This window comes from Cheilinus undulatus, linkage group 15, assembly GCF_018320785.1.
Source record: "Cheilinus undulatus linkage group 15, ASM1832078v1, whole genome shotgun sequence".
In the NCBI taxonomy this organism is placed as follows: Eukaryota; Metazoa; Chordata; class Actinopteri; order Labriformes; family Labridae; genus Cheilinus; species Cheilinus undulatus.
Window position 1 is genome coordinate 1,479,053 of NC_054879.1, and position 22,376 is coordinate 1,501,428.

The window sequence follows — 22,376 nt, forward strand, 5'->3', positions numbered from 1 at the left end:
CAAATACACACAAACACACATGCACACACACACACCGATACACAAATGCACAGAGTTCCAGCATCTAAACACAAACTGGTGTTAAACTGCAGTAAAAACACACAACTCACATTCAGCCTCTCTACTGTCTCTAACTCACTAATGCATGGATGTACTTACACACACACACACAAAACACACACACATCAGCAGTAACACACACATCAGCAGTAACACACACAGGTTGTGATGATAATCAAACAGAGCATTTTGCTGCTGACACACCCCGACCTACCCCCCCATTCCCTCTCTCTCTCTCTCTCTCTCTCTCTCTCTTCTTTGTCTTCGCTCCGTTTGGAAGAAACATCTGGAACAACTTCAGCTCTGTGTGTGCTTTTATGTGTGTGTGCGTATGCGTGTGTTTCAGTGAGTGTTTAAGTGAGTGTTTAAGTGTGTGTTTCAGTGTGTGTTTCAGTGTGTGTTTCAGTGTGTGTTTTAGTGTGCGTATGTGTGACTTGATGAAGTGTTGTGTAGTGTGTGTCCACTCCTGTGTGTGTACAGTCATTGTGATCATGGTTCAGTGTGGTCAGGTTAGTCTGTGTGGATCTGTACTGTTGTTGGTGCAGATCTTCATGCAGCTCCAGTTTCTGGTCTCCCTGGCATTCCTGGATTTGATCACCGCTCCTGTTATGATGTAGACGGAGCATGCTACACATAAACACACAGATAAATACACAAACATACCATGAATGCACACAAAGAAAGCCCATTAAAAGAGAACACAGAATTTCTATTGAATTTTTGCTGCTCTGCTTTTATATTAAGAGAAGATTCATGCCAGCGTGTCTGATCATCATGAGAGTTAAAGGGACACAGAGGTGGCAAAAGTACTCAAGTAGAAGTACTGATTCGACTCCTTTACTCAAGTAAAAGTAAAATAGTACAGGCTCTGAAATGTTTTCAAGTACAACAGTAATTCTGACAATGATAAAATGTTCATTTTAAACATCTTTGGTACTCTCATGGATTCTACAGGCTGGATGTCTCACCTGTACAGAGCTGGTTTCAGTTATACGGGTTTTAGGCAAAGATCTATGTCACACTAAAACTGGCATGTACAGGAGCAGATGCTGCATTCAAAGATCTTACATAGAGTAAAACCAACGTAAAGCACAGTTGCAGAGAAAACAGACACAACTTTGCAAGTTACTGCAACCAAAGAAGAAGTTTTCTGGTAAAATTTCAAAATTAAAGCATGGTGTGAAAACAGTAGTCTCACCACAAACACGGATCGGGATTTTACTTTGAAAAACAAACCAGAAGAGTACCAAAGCTTCAGGTAGAGACTGAGCAAAGTTCTAAAGCTACAGACTGAGCAACGTTCTTCAACTACAGACTGAGCTACGTTCTTCAGCTACAGACTGAGCTACATTCTTTAGCTACAGACTGAGCTACATTCTTCAGCTACAGACTGAGCTACATTCTTTAGCTACAGACTGAGCTACATTCTTTAGCTACAGACTGATCTACATTCTTCAGCTACAGACTAAGCTACATTCTTTAGCTACAGACTGAGCTACATTCTTTAGCTATAGACTGAGCTACGTTCTTCAGCTACAGACTGAGCTACATTCTTAAGCTACAGACTGATCTACATTCTTCAGCTACAGACTAAGCTACATTCTTTAGCTATAGACTGAGCTACATTCTTTAGCTATAGACTGAGCTACATTGTTCAACTACACACTGAGCTATGTTCTTCAGCTACAGACTAAGCTACATTCTTTAGCTATAGACTGAGCTACATTCTTTAGCTATAGACTGAGCTACGTTCTTAAACTACAAACTGAACTACATTCTTTAGCTATAGACTGAGCTACATTCTTTAGCTATAGACTGAGCTACATTCTTTAGCTACAGACTGAGCTACATTCTTTAGCTATAGACTGAGCTACGTTCTTCAACTTCAGACTGAGCAACGTTCTTCATAAACAGACTAAGCTACATTTTTCAGCTACAAACTAAGCTACGTTCTTCAACTTCAGACTGAGCAACTTTCTTCAAAAACAGACTAAGCTACATTTTTCAGCTACAAACTGATCTACATTCCTTAGCCTTATACTGAGCTATGTTCTTCAGATTCAGACTGAGCTACGTTCTTCAGCTACAGACTGAGCTACATTCTTTAGCTACAGACTGAGCTACATTCTTCAACTTCAGACTGAAATATGTTCTTCAGCTACAGACTGAGCTACATTCTTTAGCTACAGACTGAGCTATGTTCTTCAACTACAGACTGAGCTACATTCTTTAGCTACAGACTGAGCTACATTCTTCAGCTACAGACTGAGCTACATTCTTTAGCTATAGACTGAGCTACATTCTTTAGCTACAGACTGAGCTACATTGTTCAACTACAAACTGAGCTACGTTCTTCAGCTACAGACTGAGCTACACTCTTCAACTACAGACTGAGCTACATTCATAGCTATAGACTGAGCTACGTTCTTCAGCTACAGACTGAGCTACATTCTTTAGCTATAGACTGAGCTACATTCTTTAGCTATAGACTGAGCTACATTCTTTAGCTACAGACTGAGCTACGTTCTTAAACTACAAAATGAGCTACATTCTTTAGCTATAGACTGAGCTACATTGTTCAACTACACACTGAGCTACGTTCTTCAGCTACAGACTAAGCTACATTCTTTAGCTATAGACTGAGCTACATTCTTTAGCTATAGACTGAGCTACGTTCTTAAACTACAAACTGAACTACATTCTTTAGCTATAGACTGAGCTACATTCTTTAGCTATAGACTGAGCTACATTCTTTAGCTACAGACTGAGCTACATTCTTTAGCTATAGACTGAGCTACATTCTTTAGCTATAGACTGAGCTACGTTCTTCAACTTCAGACTGAGCTACGTTCTTCAGAAACAGACTAAGCTACATTTTTCAGCTACAAACTGATCTACATTCCTTAGCTATATACTGAGCTATGTTCTTCAGATTCAGACTGAGCTACGGTCTTCAGCTACAGACTGAGCTACATTCTTTAGCTACAGACTGAGCTACATTCTTAAGCTTCAGACTGAGCTACATTCTTTAGCTACAGCCTGAGCTACAGATTTCAGCTACAGACTGAGCTACATTCTTCAGCTTCAGACTGAGCTACATTCTTCAGCTACAGACTGAGCTACATTCTTCATCTACAGACTGAGCTACGTTCTTCAGAGTTCTTCAGCTTCAGACTGAGCTACGTTCTTCATCTTCAGACTGAGCTACGTTCTTCAGCTACAGACTGAGCTTCTTTCTTCAGCTTCAGACTGAGCTACGTTCTTCAGCTACAGACTGAGTTACATTCTTCAGCTTCAGACTGAGCTACATTCTTTAGCTTTAGACTAAGCTACGTTCTTAAACTACAGACTGAGCTATGTTCTTTAGCTATAGACTGAGCTACATTCTTTAGCTATAGACTGAGCTACGTTCTTCAACTTCAGACTGAGCAACGTTCTTCAGAAAAAGACTAAGCTACATTTTTCAGCTACATACTGAGCAACGTTCTTCATAAACAGACTAAGCTACATTTTTCAGCTACAGCCTGAGCTACATTCTTTAGCTTCAGACTGAGCTACATTCTTCATCTACAGACTGAGCTACATTCTTCAGCTACAAACTGAGCTACATTCTTCAGTTATAGACTGAGCTACATTCTTTAGCTATAGACTGAGCTACGTTCTTCAACTTCAGACTGAGCTATGTTCTTTAGCTATAGACTGAGCTACATTCTTTAGCTATAGACTGAGCTACGTTCTTCAACTTCAGACTGAGCAACGTTCTTCAGAAAAAGACTAAGCTACATTTTTCAGCTACAAACTGAGCAACGTTCTTCATAAACAGACTAAGCTACATTTTTCAGCTACAGCCTGAGCTACATTCTTTAGCTACAGACTGAGCTACATTCTTCAGCTTCAAACTGAGCTACATTCTTTAGCTACAGCCTGAGCTACAGATTTCAGCTACAGACTGAGCTACATTCCTTAGCTTCAGACTGAGCTACATTCTTCAGCTACAGACTGAGCTACGTTCTTCATCTACAGACTGAGCTACATTCTTCAGAGTTCTTCAGCTTCAGACTGAGCTACGTTCTTCATCTTCAGACTGAGCTACGTTCTTCAGCCACAGACTGAGCTTCTTTCTTCAGCTTCAGACTGAGCTATGTTCTTAAACTACAGACTGAGCTACATTCTTCAGCTTCAGACTGAGCTACATTCTTCAGCTATAGACTGAGCTACATTCTTTAGCTATAGACTGAGCTACGTTCTTAAACTACAGACTGAGCTACGTTCTTTAGCTATAGACTGAGCTACATTCTTTAGCTATAGACTGAGCTACGTTCTTCAACTTCAGACTGAGCAACGTTCTTCAGAAAAAGACTAAGCTACATTTTTCAGCTACAAACTGAGCAACGTTCTTCATAAACAGACTAAGCTACATTTTTCAGCTACAGACTGATCTACATTCTTTAGCTATATTCTGAGCTATGTTCTTCAGCTACAGACAGAGCTACGTTCTTCAGCTTCAGACTGAGCTACATTCTTCAGCTTCAGACTGAGCTACATTCTTTAGCTATAGACTAAGCTACGTTCTTCAGCTATGGACCGAGCTACATTTTTCAGCTACAAACTGAGCTACGTTTTTCAGCTTCAGACTGAGCTACATTCTTCATCTACAGACTGAGCTACATTCTTCAGCTACAAACTGAGCTACATTCTTTAGCTATAGACTGAGCTACATTCTTTAGCTATAGACTGAGCTACGTTCTTCAACTTCAGACTGAGCAACGTTCTTCAGAAAAAGACTAAGCTACATTTTTCAGCTACAAACTGAGCAACGTTCTTCATAAACAGACTAAGCTACATTTTTCAGCTACAGACTGATCTACATTCTTTAGCTATATTCTGAGCTATGTTCTTCAGCTACAGACAGAGCTACGTTCTTCAGCTTCAGACTGAGCTACGTTCTTCAGCTACAGACTGAGCTACATTCTGCAGCTTCAGACTGAGCTACATTCTTCAGCTTTAGACTAAGCTACATTTTTCAGCTACAAACTGATCTACATTCCTTAGCCTTATACTGAGCTATGTTCTTCAGATTCAGACTGAGCTACGTTCTTCAGCTACAGACTGAGCTACATTCTTCAACTTCAGACTGAGCTACGTTCTTCAGCTACAGACTGAGCTACATTCTTTAGCTACAGACTGAGCTATGTTCTTCAACTACAGACAGAGCTACGTTCTTCAGCTTCAGACTGAGCTACGTTCTTCAGCTACAGACTGAGCTACATTCTGCAGCTTCAGACTGAGCTACATTCTTCAGCTTTAGACTAAGCTACATTCTTCAGCTTTAGACTAAGCTACATTCTTCAGCTATGGACCGAGCTACATTTTTCAGCTACAAACTGAGCTACGTTTTTCAGTTTCAGACTGAGCTACATTCTTCATCTACAGACTGAGCTACATTCTTCAGCTACAAACTGAGCTACTTTCTTCAGCTTCAGACTGAGCTACATTCAAGCCTTCATTGGCCCGTTTAGCTTTAAAGGAGACATATTTTACCCCTTTTTCCTTCTAAGTATGTCATTTTGGGACACCTTTAGAATAGTTATTTATGATGTGCAGTTTAAAAAACTCCTCACTTATCTTATGCTGGCGATAGGAAACCCCTATTTTCAGCAGATCTCGCCTACTGATGAAAACGCTCCGTTTCAGTCCTGTCTCTTTAAGACTCAGAGATGTCCGTGACCTTACCGTTCTCTGATTGGCCAGCTTGGTCAAAGCTTCCTGGGGGCTGAACAATGGGCCGAACTGTTTTCTCGGCCCATTGATCACCGAGTTTTGCTTAGTTTACTCATCGGGCTTTTAATCAGCACAAGTCAAGACTTAGTACTGTAAAGGTACACAACGTTTCACAGCATAGTTTTGGGTAAAAGGGCGGATAGTTATGAAGAACTGATGACAAAGTTTAGCACACATTAGCTTCCCACTGACCCATGGCTGGTTTTAAAGTAATGTTATAAAGTGACTTACAGCTTGTGGTTCTAAGCCTCCCTGGGCGATCTTTACAGAGGGAACAGCTCCATGTTTTAGCAGCAGATTAGACACAAATCCAGCGTCTCACTGTCCTTTATTGACGAAACAATCGTCGTGAAGTGACGAGTGCAGGGAAAAAAGTTTGCGGGCGGTCGGCTCCATGAGACAATTCCCACTGCTTTCTGCTGCTTTCTTCCTTCGGGAGCACATACAGAGTAGATTTATCGTCACAACCAAAAAAACACCAATCAGTTTAGAAGACATGCTGACCAGAATAAATCCACACGAGAGCAAGAATCCAAACAACAGCAGCGGTGTATACAGCGCCGGGGAGGGGGCGTGGCTGAGAACCAGCTGTTCAGAGAGGCCGGTAATCTCGTTTGCAGGGTTTACGGAAAGACGCGTGTCTCTTGATAAAATGAAATCGGTATGGTTTAGAAAGGATCCTCAACATTGTAGCATTGTATGCAAGTGTTAAAATATGACTTAGTATAATATGTCTCCTTTAAACAAGCTGTGAGCCTTTCAGACAATGTAAGGAGCAGAAATTTCTGATATTTGTGTTCAAGTTTAGGGAGAAAAAGTTAAAAGTCATCAGAAAAATAAAAACTCAAGAAAAGTTCAGACACCAGAAAAAGTACCTAAGCACTTGTACTCTGTTACTTCCCACCCTGCCTTTCTCCATCGCCCCCATTGTCACTGCACGAGTCAAATGATGATGAGTCTAAGGCTGGTTTCACGTTAGGGACTTGGCTCTGGTCCGAGCGTATCATAATGAAGCAGGAGTCTCTCAGGTCGTTTGCAGATGAAATCCCCTGATGGGGGCTGGAGGTGATTTGTGCACAGAGCAAAGCTAAAGGCTAAAGTTTGTGCTGTTTATGGCTGAGCCGACCATTCAAGCCATGACAAAGAAAAGTATCTCTTCTTCTTAACATTGCTCCTCTCTGTCTCGCCCTGCAGGTCCTCTCGCTGTCGTCCACTCTTTCAGCCACCTGAGCTTCAATCTGTGTAAGTGGTGCGAGTCGTCCAGTCCGGTGTGTAAAGACAGCGTCTGCTCCAGTAACTGCAGCCTGTCCTCCTTTTGCACCGTCACTGAGGAGATCTGCATCGCTATATGGTCAGTATGACCCCATCCTGTCCTTACACTATCACCATGTTGGCTTTTCTCTCTCTTTATATTAAAACACTTCATGTTCCACATATTCCACATTTTCTGCCCCCAAACTGCGCTGAAGGGTGTGAGTCGTTGTCTTATTTCTGTTCAAACCACAATCATAACAATAGTAACAGGTTCTCCCTCTGAACTCACCAAACCATGTCTCTGTAGTCCTTCTTTGTGCTCTGGGCTGGAGTCATGTTGGAATAGAAAAGGGCCTTCTCCAAACTGTTGCCACACAGGTGGAAGCATAGCATTGTGTAGCATGCCTTGGTCTACTTAAGTATTAAGATTAGCCTTCACTGGAGATAAGGGGTCTAGCCCAGACCCTGATGTTTGAGACTGCATGGATAGGTGAGGATGTTGTACACCTGTGGGTCTGACTGAAACACCTGAGTTAAATAATAAATAGGTGTGGACAAATACTTTTGTCCATATAGAGTATCTCTTTTATGTGAGGCTGCTAGGGAACCACTGTGATGGTCCATCTAAAGTCCAAATGACATGTTTTTAACAAAGATGTTTGATTGGTGGAACATTTTGAGAAATTTGGGTCGTAACTTCTCATGGAGGAAGTCGTTCTGATCCCTGGGGCTAGAAGCTGCTCTACATTATCCTCAAACATCTGACGCATGTCTGATAGTCCTGATTTACTGCTCTTTCTAAAGATGATTTAGCATCTCGCCCAGTCAGTCTCCTCGTTCTTGCCTAACTGAAGAGCAGAAATAAAACCGCTATGTCCTGCAGCCTCTGGTGTCCCACAGAAATGCTGAAATCTCCTGTGCACTCCTTGTTTTCCTTCAGCTGGATCCCTGAGCCAGCAGTCCACCACAGAACAGCTAAGCTGCTCCAACATGTTGTTGATCAGCGCTGTGAAACATCCTAGAGTCATTCCTCTCTGTTTGCTACTGCTGCAGAAATAAAACATGTGACAGTGATTTTTCATAGTGAATTCAAAGGTTCACACGGTCGTTTTGTGCTGATGAGAGCACGCAGACCCTCCAGAGCTTCAAAGATTCGCTGGCATCACTTTCTCCTTCTGGGTCTGAAACTTTCTGCTGAGTCGTGCTTTTGTTTGGATAGCAGAGCGACGCTGGGATCCCCCTCGCTGCTCCCCTCTCATTTCCTGTTCATGTCGGGCTCACAGCCCCTCCCAGATAGCTGCAGGAAACCAGTGATAAGAAGGAGTGAGTGGAGAAGAAAGAAGGAAGAGGAAAAAGCTGGTTAATTCAGGTCAAAGTTGAACAGAAGCAGTTCAGACTGTCTGCAGACTCATAGACAGAGGCAACGATTGTGAACGCAACTCTACTCAGCCATCACTTCAGCCAACAACCAGAGAAACCAGAGTTATTTCCCAGTAACTAAACCCTCCTGAGGGTGACTCTAGATAGACAGAAGATCATCAGGTCTTAGCTGGTCTACCCTCAGGATCCCCGAATGACTCTTCAGAGAGAGAGCTCCACCTAAACCTATGGTACCAGTCAGATTAACCTGATAAAATCTAGTGCCTGAAATCTTCTAGTGTGTTGTCAGCGTTACAAAAACATTGATTGATGATTTCATTTATGAGGGTAAATCCACCCAAACCTACCTGGTCCTCTGTGAAACAGTCACCCCCCTCTAAACCTAATAACTGGTTGTTCCATCCTTGGCAGCAACAACTGAAGCAAGTGTTTGTGATAACTGTCAGTAAGTCTCTAACATCACTGTGGAGGAATGTTGTCCCATTCTTCTCTACAGAATTGTTTTCATTCAGCCACATTGGAGGGTTTTCCAGCATGAACAGCCTGTTTAAGGCCACGCCACATCATCTCAGTCAGGTTTAAGTCCAGACTTTGACTAGACCACTCCAGAACCTTCATTTAGTTTTTAGTCCATTCAGAGGTTGACTTGCTGGTGTGTTTGGGATCATGGTCCTGCTCCATAACCCAAGTGTGCTTGATCTTGAGGTCATGAACTGATGGCCAGACATTCTCCTTCAGGATTTTCTGCTAAAAGGCAGAATGTATGGTTCTAGTGGTCCAGGTCCTGGTCCAGACCATCACAGTATCACCACCTAGTCTGACTGTTGATCTGAAGTTCACCTGATGAAATGCTGTTTGACTCCAGATGTACGGGATGCACACCTTCCAGAAAGTTCCTCTTCTGTCTGGTCAGTCCATAGAATATTTCCCAGAAGTCTTGGGGATCATCAGGATGTTTGTAGTCAAATGTGAGACGAGTCTTTGTGTTCCATTGTCAGCAGTGGTTTTGGTCATAAAACTCTCCCATGATGCCATTGTTGCACAGTCTCTTGGAGTCATGTTGGAAGGCCGGCCACTCCTGGGAGGGTTCACCACTGTTCACAGTTTTCTCCATTTGTGGAAAATGGCTCTCAGTGTGGTTATCTGGTGTCCCAAAGCTTTAGAAATGTCTTTGTAAGCCTTTAGACTGATGGATGTCAGTGACACCTCTGGGCGTGGATAGTTAATTCATGATTTAACAAGGGTGGTAACGACTTTTTCACATGGAGTCAGGTAGGTTTGGATGGATTTTTTTTCCTTGATAAATGAAATCATCATTTAAAAACTGACTTTTGTATTTACTCAGGTTATCTTAGTCGAATATTAAAATTAGTTTGATGGTCTGAAACATTTAAGTGTGACAAATATGCAGAATATAACAAATCAGGAAGGGACAAATACTTTTTCACAGCTGTATTTTGTATCTTGGTGATTACATGTGCTGTAAATAGTTCATAAATCTGGCCTCAGATTTCTCCATTAACTTCCTGTTTTGTATTCCAGGAGAAAAACCAACGACACCATGACAGTTCACACAATGTGTCACAACCCCTCCCTGCCACTAGAGGGTGTGGACCCCCGCCTGCTTCTGAACTTTACCTCCAGAGAGTGTCACATGACCCAACAGCCCACAGACGAAGGAGCTATGATGGTCTGTGGTTGTCATGGAGACCACGAGTGCAATGACATACTCATCTTTGACAAAGGAGCCAATGGTGAGAGGATGGATGGATGGATTGATGGATGGATGGATGGTTGGATGGATGGATGGATGGATGGATGGATGGATGAATGGATGGATGGTTGGATGGATGGATGGATGGATGGATGGATGGATGGATGGATGAATAAATGGATGGATGGATGGATGCATGGATGGATAAATGGATGGATGGATGCATGAATGGATAAATGGATGGATGGATGGATGGATGGATGGATGGATGCATGGATGGATAAATGGATGGATGGATGCATGGATGGATAAATGGCTGGATGGATGCATGGATGGATAAATGGATGGATGGATAGTTGGATGGATGGATGCATGGATGCATGAATAGATGGATGGATGGATGGATGGATGCATGGATGGATAAATGGATGGATGGATGGATGGATGTATAAATGGATGGATGGATGGATGGATGGATGCATGGATGGATAAATGGATGGATGGATGGATGGATTAATGGATGGATGCATGGATGGATGGATGGATGCATGGATGGATGCATGGATAGATGAATGCATGGATGGATAAATGCATGGATGGATGGATGGTTTATAGATGGATGGATGAATAGGTGGATGGATGGATGGATGGATGGATGGATGAATGCATGGATGGATGGATGGATGGATGGATGCATGGATGGATGGATGGATGGATAAATGCATGGATGGATGGATGGTTTATAGATGGGTGGATGGATGAATGGGTGGATGGATGGATGGATGGATGGATGGATGCACGGATGAATGCATGGATGGATGGATGGTTTATAGATGGGTGGATTGATGAATGGATGGATGGATGGATGGATGGATGGATGGATGCATGGATGGGTGGATGGATGGATGAACGCATGAATGGATGGATGGATGGATGGATGGATGCATGGATGGATGCATGGATAGATGAATGCATGAATGGATAAATGCATGGATGGATGGATGGTTTATAGATGGATGGATGAATAGGTGGATGGATGGATGGATGGATGGATGGATGAATGCATGGATGGATGGATGGATGGATGGATGCATGGATGGATGGATGGATGGATAAATGCATGGATGGATGGATGGTTTATAGATGGGTGGATGGATGAATGGGTGGATGGATGGATGGATGGATGGATGGATGGATGCATGGATGGATGGATGGTTTATAGATGGGTGGATTGATGAATGGATGGATGGATGGATGGATGGATGGATGCATGGATGGGTGGATGGATGGATGAACGCATGAATGGATGGATGGATGGATGGATGGATGGATGCATGGATGGATGGAATGATTGTTGGATGGGTGGCTGGATGAATGAACAGATGAAGAGGAGAATCTTGTCGATCCTCTTGTTCTCTCCCTTTTTGCAGGGTTCTCCAAGCTGCAGAGTAAAGATGTGATCCCGGTGGTGGTGGTGAGCCTTGTCCCCCCAGTCCTGGTCGCCATAGTTGCCACCGCTGCCTTCTACTTCTACCGTACACGCCGTCCAGACAAACCAAGCCCTCCTGCACGCCCTAACTGGCCTACCAAGCACACCCCCGATCTCTACCAGGCTTTTGATCTGCCATGTGGGGGTCTGGGGACTCGAGGTGATGCAGGAGGTGGGGGGACAGTTCCTGGAGGTGAAACAGAGGACTCGAATGCTAAGGTTCCCAACAACATGAGCTGGGAAGACCCAGAAGCTGAACTACTGCCCATCAAACTGGAGGTTCTGGTGGGAAAGGGACGCTTTGCCGAAGTGTGGCGAGGATGCCTGCTGGAGGGCGAGAAGGGTGGAGTTAGCGGTTATGAGACAGTGGCAGTGAAGGTGTTTCCTGCTGTAGAGTACGCCTCCTGGAGAAACGAGTGCTCCATCTTCACAGACCCAAAACTGGAGCATGAAAACGTGGTGCGGTTCTTTGCAGCTGAAGAGAGGGGCCCACCTGGCCACACCCTCAGGAAGTACTGGCTTGTTTTGGCCTATCACAGCCTGGGGAACCTGCAGGACTTCCTCACTGCTAACATACTGACCTGGGAGGAGCTCATCGCCTTGGCAGGAAGCATCGCTAGAGGGTTAGCTCATCTTCATAGTGACACAACTCCCAGTGGGATGCCAAAGGTGAGCTCTGCAAATAAAGTCTGGAAAAGACAAATGCACTCAGCGGTACCTAATGAGTTTTATTATTTTCATCAGTTAGAACCACCTTAATGAAAATCCTGACAGCCCTTATATGCACTAGGCCTGGGCTCAGGTAATTCAATATGGCAATAAATACTCATATTCCCGTTGCTGAAACAACATGAAGTAGCATCGGCTCCCTCTCACATCAAAATAAGTTTGAGATTGTTCTCAAACCGGTATCACTGATCAGTGTTTTATCTACTGCCAGCAAGGCTAAATGCAAAGACAATAGAATATTTCCAGTTTCTTTAACATCAGACAGTCAGGAGCTGGGTATAAGTCCAACAAGCTGTGCAGTAAACAAGGTAAAACACGGAAGCAACACCAACCTTCACCAACAGATGACAGCGGGCTAATAGCAGTTAGCAACAACAGCTGCGCTCTCTGGGCTTGTCTGTGTCATCCCAGCCATCAGGAAATGACGCTGTAAAGTCAACATTTCCCTCCACTTCCTGATGCGAACAGGAGATCATGAGCAGTACAGCATCGCTGATCAGGAAGGCTTCAGGCAGCCAATCACTGAGTGTTAGTAATGCCATTTAATCCGCACTCATCAGTTCATCACAGACTCTGTGGTGCCATTTTAAGCAGATGTAAAGAAATGAAGCCGTTCTTACAAATGCAAGTGGGTTTATTGTGAATAGAGACCAGGATGCCAAATGAAAAACTCCAGCAAGAGAGACAACAAAGAGGGATATGTCAAGTTGAAAAGTTAAATACTGTAGTTGTATTTATTAACAGCTTCATGGTTAAAAATAGATTATTTTATGAGTTGGCTCTCTGAGATCTGAATTTAAGTGTTTTAAAATGTAGGATCCTAAAAGCTGTACCTTTTCTTTCATCCTCGACAATAATGAACATTTACTGCAGTGAATCCTGACTAATCTTTTTATTAGGGCCAGTTTATTATTCCAAATCATTGTGCATCCTGATGAAAACCTCAAAAACGAAACTTACTTTGGTCTAAATGTTTATTATCAAAGATCTATTTTTAGCTCGACTTAGTCTTTGCTTCGTCATGTAAAAATCATTGTGGGTGACACTAACTCTGATGTGTAGGATTTTATTATAAGACACTTTCACTATATTGCCAAAAGTATTTGCTCACTTGCCTTGACTGGCATATGAACTTAAGTGACATCCCATTCTTAACCCTCAGAGATCACAGCTATTTTTTTCATCATCATGTCTCGCCTGGATTTTTTTCTTCAAAAGCTTGTAAAACATTAACCCTGTGGTGCACAGTCAAGTTCTATACATCTTTTTTTTTTCAGGACAACCTGGGCTTTAATAATATGTCTACTACAGTAATGTCACTTGAATTATGAAAATGTTCTAAGACTCTGAAGACAAAATAAAAAAAGAAATCGGAATTTGAAACTCAAAGATTTTCATTGATAACACAGTAAACAATAGTGACTACACATTTTCTTAGCATAGACTTGTTCTCCCATCTCTTAGGGACAAAACAGTGAAGTAATAAACATTCTGTGACTAATGATTTTCAAAATATCTAAATAAATACAAGACAAGTCAATGCGCTTTTTTGCAGTTATATTCATTTGTGCCGTTCCTTTAAGCAGTAGAAACGCCGTGGATTTAACATTTAAAGACCCCAAAAAGTTACATAAGTTCCTGGCTCGCTAGAACGGCTTCTTTATGTGCTACAGAGACATCGAGGGTAGCAAATGAATGGCAAAATGGTCAGCTTTCAGGGGAACAAAAAGAGTGTCTCAACATATGGTTCAAAAGTTATTAATATTTTATATTTTACATTTTTCTGAACTGTGTCGCTTCTTGTTGTATACGACCCCGGGAAGTCAGCCAAGTTCTGGGCTCACTAGAAAAAGTTCTGTAAGAGCTATGAATGCATGAAGAACATACATAGAAAGGCACAACACAGAGCTTTCACATGAAAAAACAAGTTAGTATCTATGACTTATGGTTCAAAAGTTACCAAGCAATTTACAAAGGGGTGTGCCTCAGATCTGTGCTGCTGGAGCTCTAAGGGTTAATCCATAGGGTTTGATATGACATCAGTCCACCCTTTGCAGCTATAACAGCTTCAACTCTTCTGGGAAGGCTTTCCACAAGGTTCAGGAGTGTGTTGATGGGAATTTTTGACCATTCTTCCAGAAGCGTGTTAGTGAGGTCACACACTGATGTTGGACGAGAAGGCCTGGCTCTCAGTCTCCGCTCTAATTCATCCCAAAGGTGTTCTATGGGGTTGAGGTCAGGACTCTGTGCAGGCCAGTCAAGTTGATCCACACCAAACTCTCTCATCCATGTCTTTATGGACCTTGCTTTGTGCACTGGTGCACTGTCATGTTGGAACAGGAAGGGGCCATCCTTCAAAGTTGGTAGCATGGAATTTTCCAGAATCTCTTGGTATGCTGAAGCATTCAGAGTTCCTTTGACTGGAACTAAGGGGCCAAGCCCAGCTCCTGAAGAACAAGCCCACACCATAATCCCCCCTCCACCAAACTTTACACTTGGCACAATGCAGTCAGACAAGTACCGTTCTCCTGGCAACCACCAAGCCCAGATTCATCCATCAGATTGCCAGATGGAGAAGCGCAATTCATCACTCCAGACAAGGCGTCTCCACTGCTCTAGAGTCCAGTGGCGGCGTGCTTTACACCACTGCATCTGATGCTTTGCGTTGCACTTGGTGATGTATGGCTTGGATGCAGCTGCTCGGCCATGGAAACCCATTCATGAAGCTCTCTACCACTGTTCTTGATCTAATCTGAAGGCCACATGAAGTTTGGAGGTCTGTAGCGATTGACTCTGCAGAAAGTTGGTGATCTTTGAGCACTATTCGCCTCAGCATCCGCTGACCTCGCTTCATCATTTTATGTGGCCTACCACTTGGTGGCTGAGTTTCTGTCGTTCCCAATGGCTTCCACTTTGTTCAAATACCACTGACAGTTGACTGTGGAATATTTAGGAGCGAGGAAATTTCACCACTGGACTTGTTGCACAGGTGGCATCCTATCACAGTACCACGCTGGAACTCACTGATTCCTGAGAGCGAGCCATTCTTTCACAGATATTTGTAGAAACAGTCTGCATGCCTAGGTGATGATTTTATACACCTGTGGACATGGAAGTGACTGGAACACCTGATTTACATTATTTGGATGGGTGAGTGGATACTTTTGGCAATATAATGTATTTCACACAGGTTTGAATTAGTGGTTAAATGATGTTCCTTTATCAGTAGCATCAGTTTTTAGAATAAATCTGACTTTGAAAAGTGTACTTGTTTTTGCAGTGTGATGTAATTTCTGTTGACCGCTCTATCTGAATGAGTACACTCAAAAATAAATGTATGTAGCAGATATTTATTATTCAACATAGAACCTTTCAAATAAATATTTCCTCTATGCTAAAAAAGTCTCCATGCTAATTAGGAGAAACATACACACACATCAAGCTTACGATGACTCAGCATTGATCACAGAGACCACCTCTGCAGTTTAAGACCATGGATCCCACAGAGGTTCCTCTGAGAAACTTTCTTGAGCACAAACTCAAGAGAAATCTTGAGAAGATCATGTTGAATGAAGCCCATTGTTCGAGGAAAGAGTGCACTTCTAATTGGAGAATGAATTTAAAGTAGAGATACTACAGCCAAAATCTGCAGGATTAAAATAAGCAACCTGAAGTCTAAATAATCACAATGCAAAAACCTGAGTGGAATAAGGGGTTACATTTGCACTTTGTGTTTTTTCACATTCTCTTTTTACAAAGACTGCATGCTGAGAAAGGCTTCTAGAAGCATCCTTAATTTGAGTGCAACAGAAGAAAATACATTTTCATGATTGGTCCAGTTGCTCTGCCACTTTGAACATATTAAAGGTACAATCTGTAATATTTTGTTGCATTTAAAGGAACATACTAGGTAAATGGAACATATTATTTATAGATAGGTCTATCTAAATAGGTGATTAATCACCTAAATATATAGATTGTTGAATTTATTTAAAAGCTTTTTAATCATACATGAGGAGGCTCCCCTCCATGGGCTGTCATCTTGCACTGCCCTGTTTCTACAGCACCACAGAAAGGGACCGAGTCACAGGAACAGGTTTTATTAAAGTCCATCCCTGCTAGAATCACAGCTGACATGCTACAGTCAGGTTTGATTGAACTCTGCTATCACCAGAAGTGAGTGTTGCTGTCTAGTCTGTGAGATGTTGCTGATATTCTCATATTTACATGCTGTACCTTTACTGTAGATATGTTTCAGTTCTTTTCATGCTGGGTTTTCTTCTTCCTGATCGTCCTGTTGCCGGTTACTTCCACAGGTTCCAGTCGCCCATCGTGACCTGAAGAGCAGTAATATCGTGGTGAAGAGCCGGAGGGAGTGCGCTCTGTGTGACTTTGGTTTGGCGTTGAGGTTGGACCTCTCCCTGACTGCTGACGACTTCGCCAACAGTGGACAGGTAAACTCTCCGTGACGGTGAAACGTGCCTAAAATCCACAGGTGGAAGGAACTGATCTCTTTTACTCAGATTACTCTAAATGAGTAGTTTTGGGTATTTATACTTTTATTTGCACATTTTGAAATCAGTATTTTTTTCTCAGATATGTTTTAACCAGAGTATACAGATAAAAATATTCATCCAGATCTTCTTTGAAAAACTTTTTGCAATTTTTTAATGTAGATTAATCTTTGTATAAACTACTAATCCGTCTCTGTTCGAGGAAAACAAACTGGAGGAACATTAATTTACTTAGTTTATTCTGTGAAATACATTTCAAGTCAGCTGAAAAATCCACACAGCTTCACATTTTCTAGATTTCACTTTACAAAGGAAGTTTTTAACGAACACTGAAGCCTCAGACTAAAATCTGAGACAGTCAGATTTACTGTCAGGAAGTGATCTCTGTTCAGCGTTCAACATCTACACTCACCTAAACACATTTAAACACTTTTAAACACATATAAACTCTCTGCCCCAGGGCATCATGGGAAAATTCTGCCTACATGTCTCCAGATTGGAATTCCACCAATCTGATCTACCATCACTGCAGTGTCCTCAGTCAACAGCTCAGCTGTTCCTGACTGTTAGAAAAGCGCTTTATTACTTACTTAAAAATACCCACAATGCACCACAGGGAGCACTGATTCATGAGTAATGTAGTATTTAGTGTTTGACTTAGAGAATGGAACTGAGTAAAGATAACAAGATCAGGTTTATCTGTGGATGAACTTACATTACCTAGATTGTATTTGTTCATGAAAATGTTCACAATGTCCTGTTTTAACAAAACTAGAGGATTTTTAACCTTGCAAAGCAGATGGATACGCCCATTTCCACATTTCTCACTGGCTAATCCATCTTACAAAGCTCCTGTCTGAACCGTTTGGGCCCGGTTAGAAAGTGACAGGACCAATCAGCAATGAGGGGCAGTACTTTAAGGCACTGTCGTGACGTAAACAAGCAGCAACAAGAGACCAGTGCAGTTATGGCAGAGGACATGAGTGTGGATGCTGCTAAAGCGCCAGTTTTATCAGAACTTGACAACATTTCTTCTTTAAAAGAAGAACAAAGAACAGCAGTGAGTTGTTTTCTTTTCAAAAACCTCAAAAGTCGAGTACTGACATGTCTGCAGTCGCCATGGTTCACGTTATGCAGTTCTCCATGGAGTTTACTCCTTCAGTAGTGGCTACGACGTCACGTGTTTTGTTGCTCTGATTGGCCCGTAAAGATGTGACAGACAAAGGTGTAATGAACAAAACATTACAAGAAAGACAGTCTGCCGCGGTGCCGCGGATCTACGACAGAGTATTGTCCTGATTCTGATAATAATTTGATGCTGATGTGCCAAAAGATGAAGAATTTCCTTATTTCCTAGCTTCACAAGATGCCCAACGTTGCTCATTTTAACAGAGGCGGTGCCACGGCAGACTTTCTTTCTTGTAATATTTTATTCTCGTAATATTACGTCTTTTTTCTCATAATATTACAACTTTTTTCTCGTAACATTACGACTTTATTCTCATAATGTCAAAAAAAATCAATTCTTGTTTTTTTTTCTTTTCGTGTGGCCCTAATACTCCGTTGTAGAAAACATCTTTCACAACATGCAAAGCTTTAAGGGTTGTTTTTATTCTTTTTTCATACAGAGATGTGCTCCAGTTCTAGTAGGTCACTCAGTCAGACTCAGACAGAGCTTCTGTAGGTTTTAACCAGTGTAACTCTACTTGAGTACATTCTATAGTTTTTGCTGGTTTTATCAGACTCTCCTGTTGCTCCTTGTCCAGGTAGGAACAGCTCGCTACATGGCTCCTGAGGTACTGGAATCAAGAGTGAACCTGGAGGACCTTGAGGCCTTTAAACAGATGGATGTTTACTCCATGTCTCTGGTTCTCTGGGAGATGGCGTCTCGCTGCCAGACCATTGGTGGTAAGAGCATTTTCATCAACATATACCGTCATTTTTCCAAAGAGATGATGAGGCAGTTAGGGGTGGTAAAGTTATGTTAACCCCATAGGTATAGTTTGAAATATCCCAGTGACAAACAGGTGGATCCTTGTGTTTCCCAACAGGATCAGTCTAACCAGTCAGTGAGCTCCTGATCAGATTCAGATTCTCTTTATTGTCCCATGAGGGGAAATTTGTTTTGCAGCAGGAGCACACAAAAGACACGGTACACAAAGACAACATCAGAAATAGGACCCAACTAAACACCTAAAAGTCAGACATGATAAGAATAACACAATATAAGAAACACCATGCACGTACACTAAGTCACTAATAAAAATCTGTCCAGAGCTCATACCGAAAATGGAAAATTATGACCAAGTAATGCAAATGTGAAGATGTGAAGATGTGCAAATGAGCAATAATAGTGCAAAAAGAACAAGAGCATCCTAAATGCTAACTGCCATTAAGTAAATAAGCTGCACTGGGGCTGAAGGTCATCTATTTCATAGATTGGAGCTATATTTGGTACAAACTCTCATTGTACTTGTGCAATCAATTCTGAAAAGCTTGGTGATCACATGATTTTAATTTCATCTCCAACTACCTGACTGGGAAAGTACCTAACCCTATTACACTGTTGATCTCTGGGAACATTCCTGAATGTCTGTGGTGTTTATGAAGTGGAAACCTGTTTGTCGGTGCAGAGGTGAAGAGCTACGAGCCGGCGTTTGGCTCCAAAGTTTGTGAGCAGCCATGTGTGGACAGCATGAGAGACCTGGTGCTGAGGGACCGAGGACGACCGGACATCCCGTCGACGTGGACAGAGCATCAGGTCAGACAGGAAGGGCAAGTCTCTGATATCCTGTTTATGTGTTCCCTTGGTTCAGTGATGTACCGGTAACACTTTAAGCTCTGATACTGATCTGATACTGGGGCTTTGGAAATCTGGAGGCACTACCTGAGGACAGTGATGCAGCACACACTAAAAACTGTCCTAAACACACAACAACTTGGAGCTTTGTGGATCAGCCTCGAAGTTCGCCTGATGGACTGGCCATAGTCATGATACCTGATGTCTGAGTCAGGATCAGACCTGATTCTAGGACTGGATTGATGTACCCCTGGTTTAGTTGTCTAACTCCAGTCTTTTGTCCTCCAGGGGATGAGCGTCTTCTGCTCCACCATCACTGAGTGCTGGGACCACGATCCTGAGGCCAGACTGACGGCTCACTGCGTGGTGGAGCGGTTCAACGCCCTACAGCAGGAGGAGGAGGAGGGAGGAAGGCAGGAGGAGGATGTGAGGAGAGAAACTCAACGTGAAGATGGAGGAGAGAGTGAAAAGGACTCAGAGATACCAGACAATAACCAGAGCCTGTCTCTCACCAATGCTGCTTCATCATCCTCTTCCTCCTCCCAGATCCCTCTGTCAGACTTAAAGACTGGAGGAACAGAGGTGTCCCATGATTCCCTGGCTCACACTGGCTCTGCAGTATAAACAGCTGACCTCGTCACACCACGTTTCATCCTGTTCAGGCTGCGTTACACTTTTGTCTGAGTCTTTGGTTTACCACATGATGCTGGACCGCAACAGAACCAAAGGACTCAATGGCAAAGAACTGAAACTGAAGTGTAGTGACCAAATACTGTCTGCACCCCCCACGTCTTTGGAACGCACCACTTTATCCTCAGCAGCAGCAGGTTCATCTCAGCTCTGATGTCACTGTGTCAGAGATACTTGGTTGATTTTCTTTAAATTTTCTAGAGACCTCCATGATCCCTGGGCAGTAATGACTAAGGACTTTAGTGATTGTCCGACTTCACCTCTACAACCCTCTATATTTAAGTACACTTTGTTCACTTAGCTCAAACCCTTAGCTCATGGTATGATGAGATGTGTCATCAGTACTCCAGGAGACAACATGGAGAGCCCTTCTTCAATGAAAACTATTTCCCCTTCCTGATTTCTTATTTTTCTGCATATTTGTCACACTTAAGTTTTTCAGATCCTCTAACTAATGTTAATATTAGACACAGATAACCTGAGTAAATACTAAAGTCAGGTTTTAAATGATGATTTCATTTATGAGGGTAAATCCATCCAAACCTACCTGGTCCTCTGTGAAACAGTCACTCCCCCTAAACCTAATAACTGGTTGTTCCATCCTTGGCAGCAACAACTGAAGCAAGCATTTGTGATAACTGTCAGTGAGTCTCTAACATCACTGTGGAGGAATGTTGTCCCACTCCTCTTCTCTACAGAAAGTTTTCATTCAGCCACATTGGAGGGTTTTCCAGCATGAACGGCCTGTTTAAGATCACGCCACAGCATCTCAGTCAGATTTAAGTCCAGACTTTGACTAGACCACTCCAGAACCTTCATTTAGTTTTTAGTCCATTCAGAGGTGGACTTGCTGGTGTGTCTGGGATCATGGTGCTGCTCCATAACCCAAATGTGCTTGAGGTCATGAACTGATGGCTGGACTTCAGGGTTAGAGAGCAGAATTCATGGTTCTAGTGGTCCAGGTCCTGGTCCATCACACTACCATGTCTGACTGTTGGTCTGATGTTCTTCTGATGAAATGCTGTGTTAGTTTGACTCCAGATGTACGGGATGCACACCTTCCAGAAAGTTCCTCTTCTGTCTGGTCAGTCCTCAGAATATTTTCCCAGAAGTCTTGGGGATCATCAGGATGTTTGTAGTCAAATGTGAGACCAGCCTTTTTGTTCTTTGTTCTCAGCAGTGGTTTTGGCCTTGAACTCTCCCATGATGCCATTGTCGCCCAGTGCCTCTCTGATTGTTGAATCATGAACTCTGACCTTAACTCAGTCAGTGAGGCCTGCAGGTCTTTGGATGTTGTTCTGGGTTCTTCTGGGACCTTCTGGATGAGTGGTCGTTGCACTTTTGGAGTCATTTTGGTAGGTCGGCCTCTCCTGGGAAGGTTCACCACTGTTCACACTTCTCTCCTTTTGTGGATAACGGATCTCAGCGTGGTCGGCTGGAGTCCCAAAGCCTTTCAGGCTGATAGATGTCAGTGACTTTGTTTCTCATCTGTTCTTGAGTTGAGTAGATGGTTCCATGATTTGTTGGAGATCTTTTAGCCTATTTTACTGTCAGACCGGTTCTGGCAGTGATCCCTGTCTAATATTAAAATCTGTTTGATAGTCTGGAACATGTAAGTGTGACAAACATGCAGAAAAAACAAACAAACAAAAAAAAGATTTGTGTTTATGCACAGCACTGCATAAACACAAGTGATAGGTATGATGGTACGGAGCAAATCTGAACCATTGTTTTGATATTTGATTGGTCAAAACCAGGACATATTGGTGTTTTACAGAGATTTGTTGGGACTCAGGACATACACCTTAGAAATGGGATTCCCAATTGTATGGTCACTCTACTCTAATGCCATGAACTGGATGACAACAAGCTGGAACTCTAGATCCATGGGCCTTTCTCCAGGATGCTGCAGTTTTTAGATCATGCTCATGAAGTCCACCTTTTCATGACATGGAGGCTAAAAAT

General features: G+C 42.6%; 1 protein-coding gene across 2 annotated transcripts in view; it reads left to right on the plus strand.

Annotated features, from left to right (window-relative positions):
* tgfbr2l (transforming growth factor beta receptor-like) overlaps positions 1-20,988 on the plus strand; it is a 31,304-nt gene extending 10,316 nt beyond the window's left edge. For both annotated transcript variants that reach the window (XM_041806524.1, XM_041806525.1), the window contains exons 2-8: positions 7,036-7,192; positions 10,018-10,229; positions 11,620-12,347; positions 16,724-16,861; positions 18,688-18,829; positions 19,555-19,682; positions 20,010-20,988. In XM_041806524.1, the coding sequence (XP_041662458.1) occupies positions 7,036-7,192; positions 10,018-10,229; positions 11,620-12,347; positions 16,724-16,861; positions 18,688-18,829; positions 19,555-19,682; positions 20,010-20,345 (1,841 nt within the window). In that variant the 3' untranslated portion in view covers positions 20,346-20,988. The remainder of the gene's footprint in view (positions 1-7,035; positions 7,193-10,017; positions 10,230-11,619; positions 12,348-16,723; positions 16,862-18,687; positions 18,830-19,554; positions 19,683-20,009) is intronic.
* Positions 20,989-22,376: the final 1,388 nt, after the last annotated feature.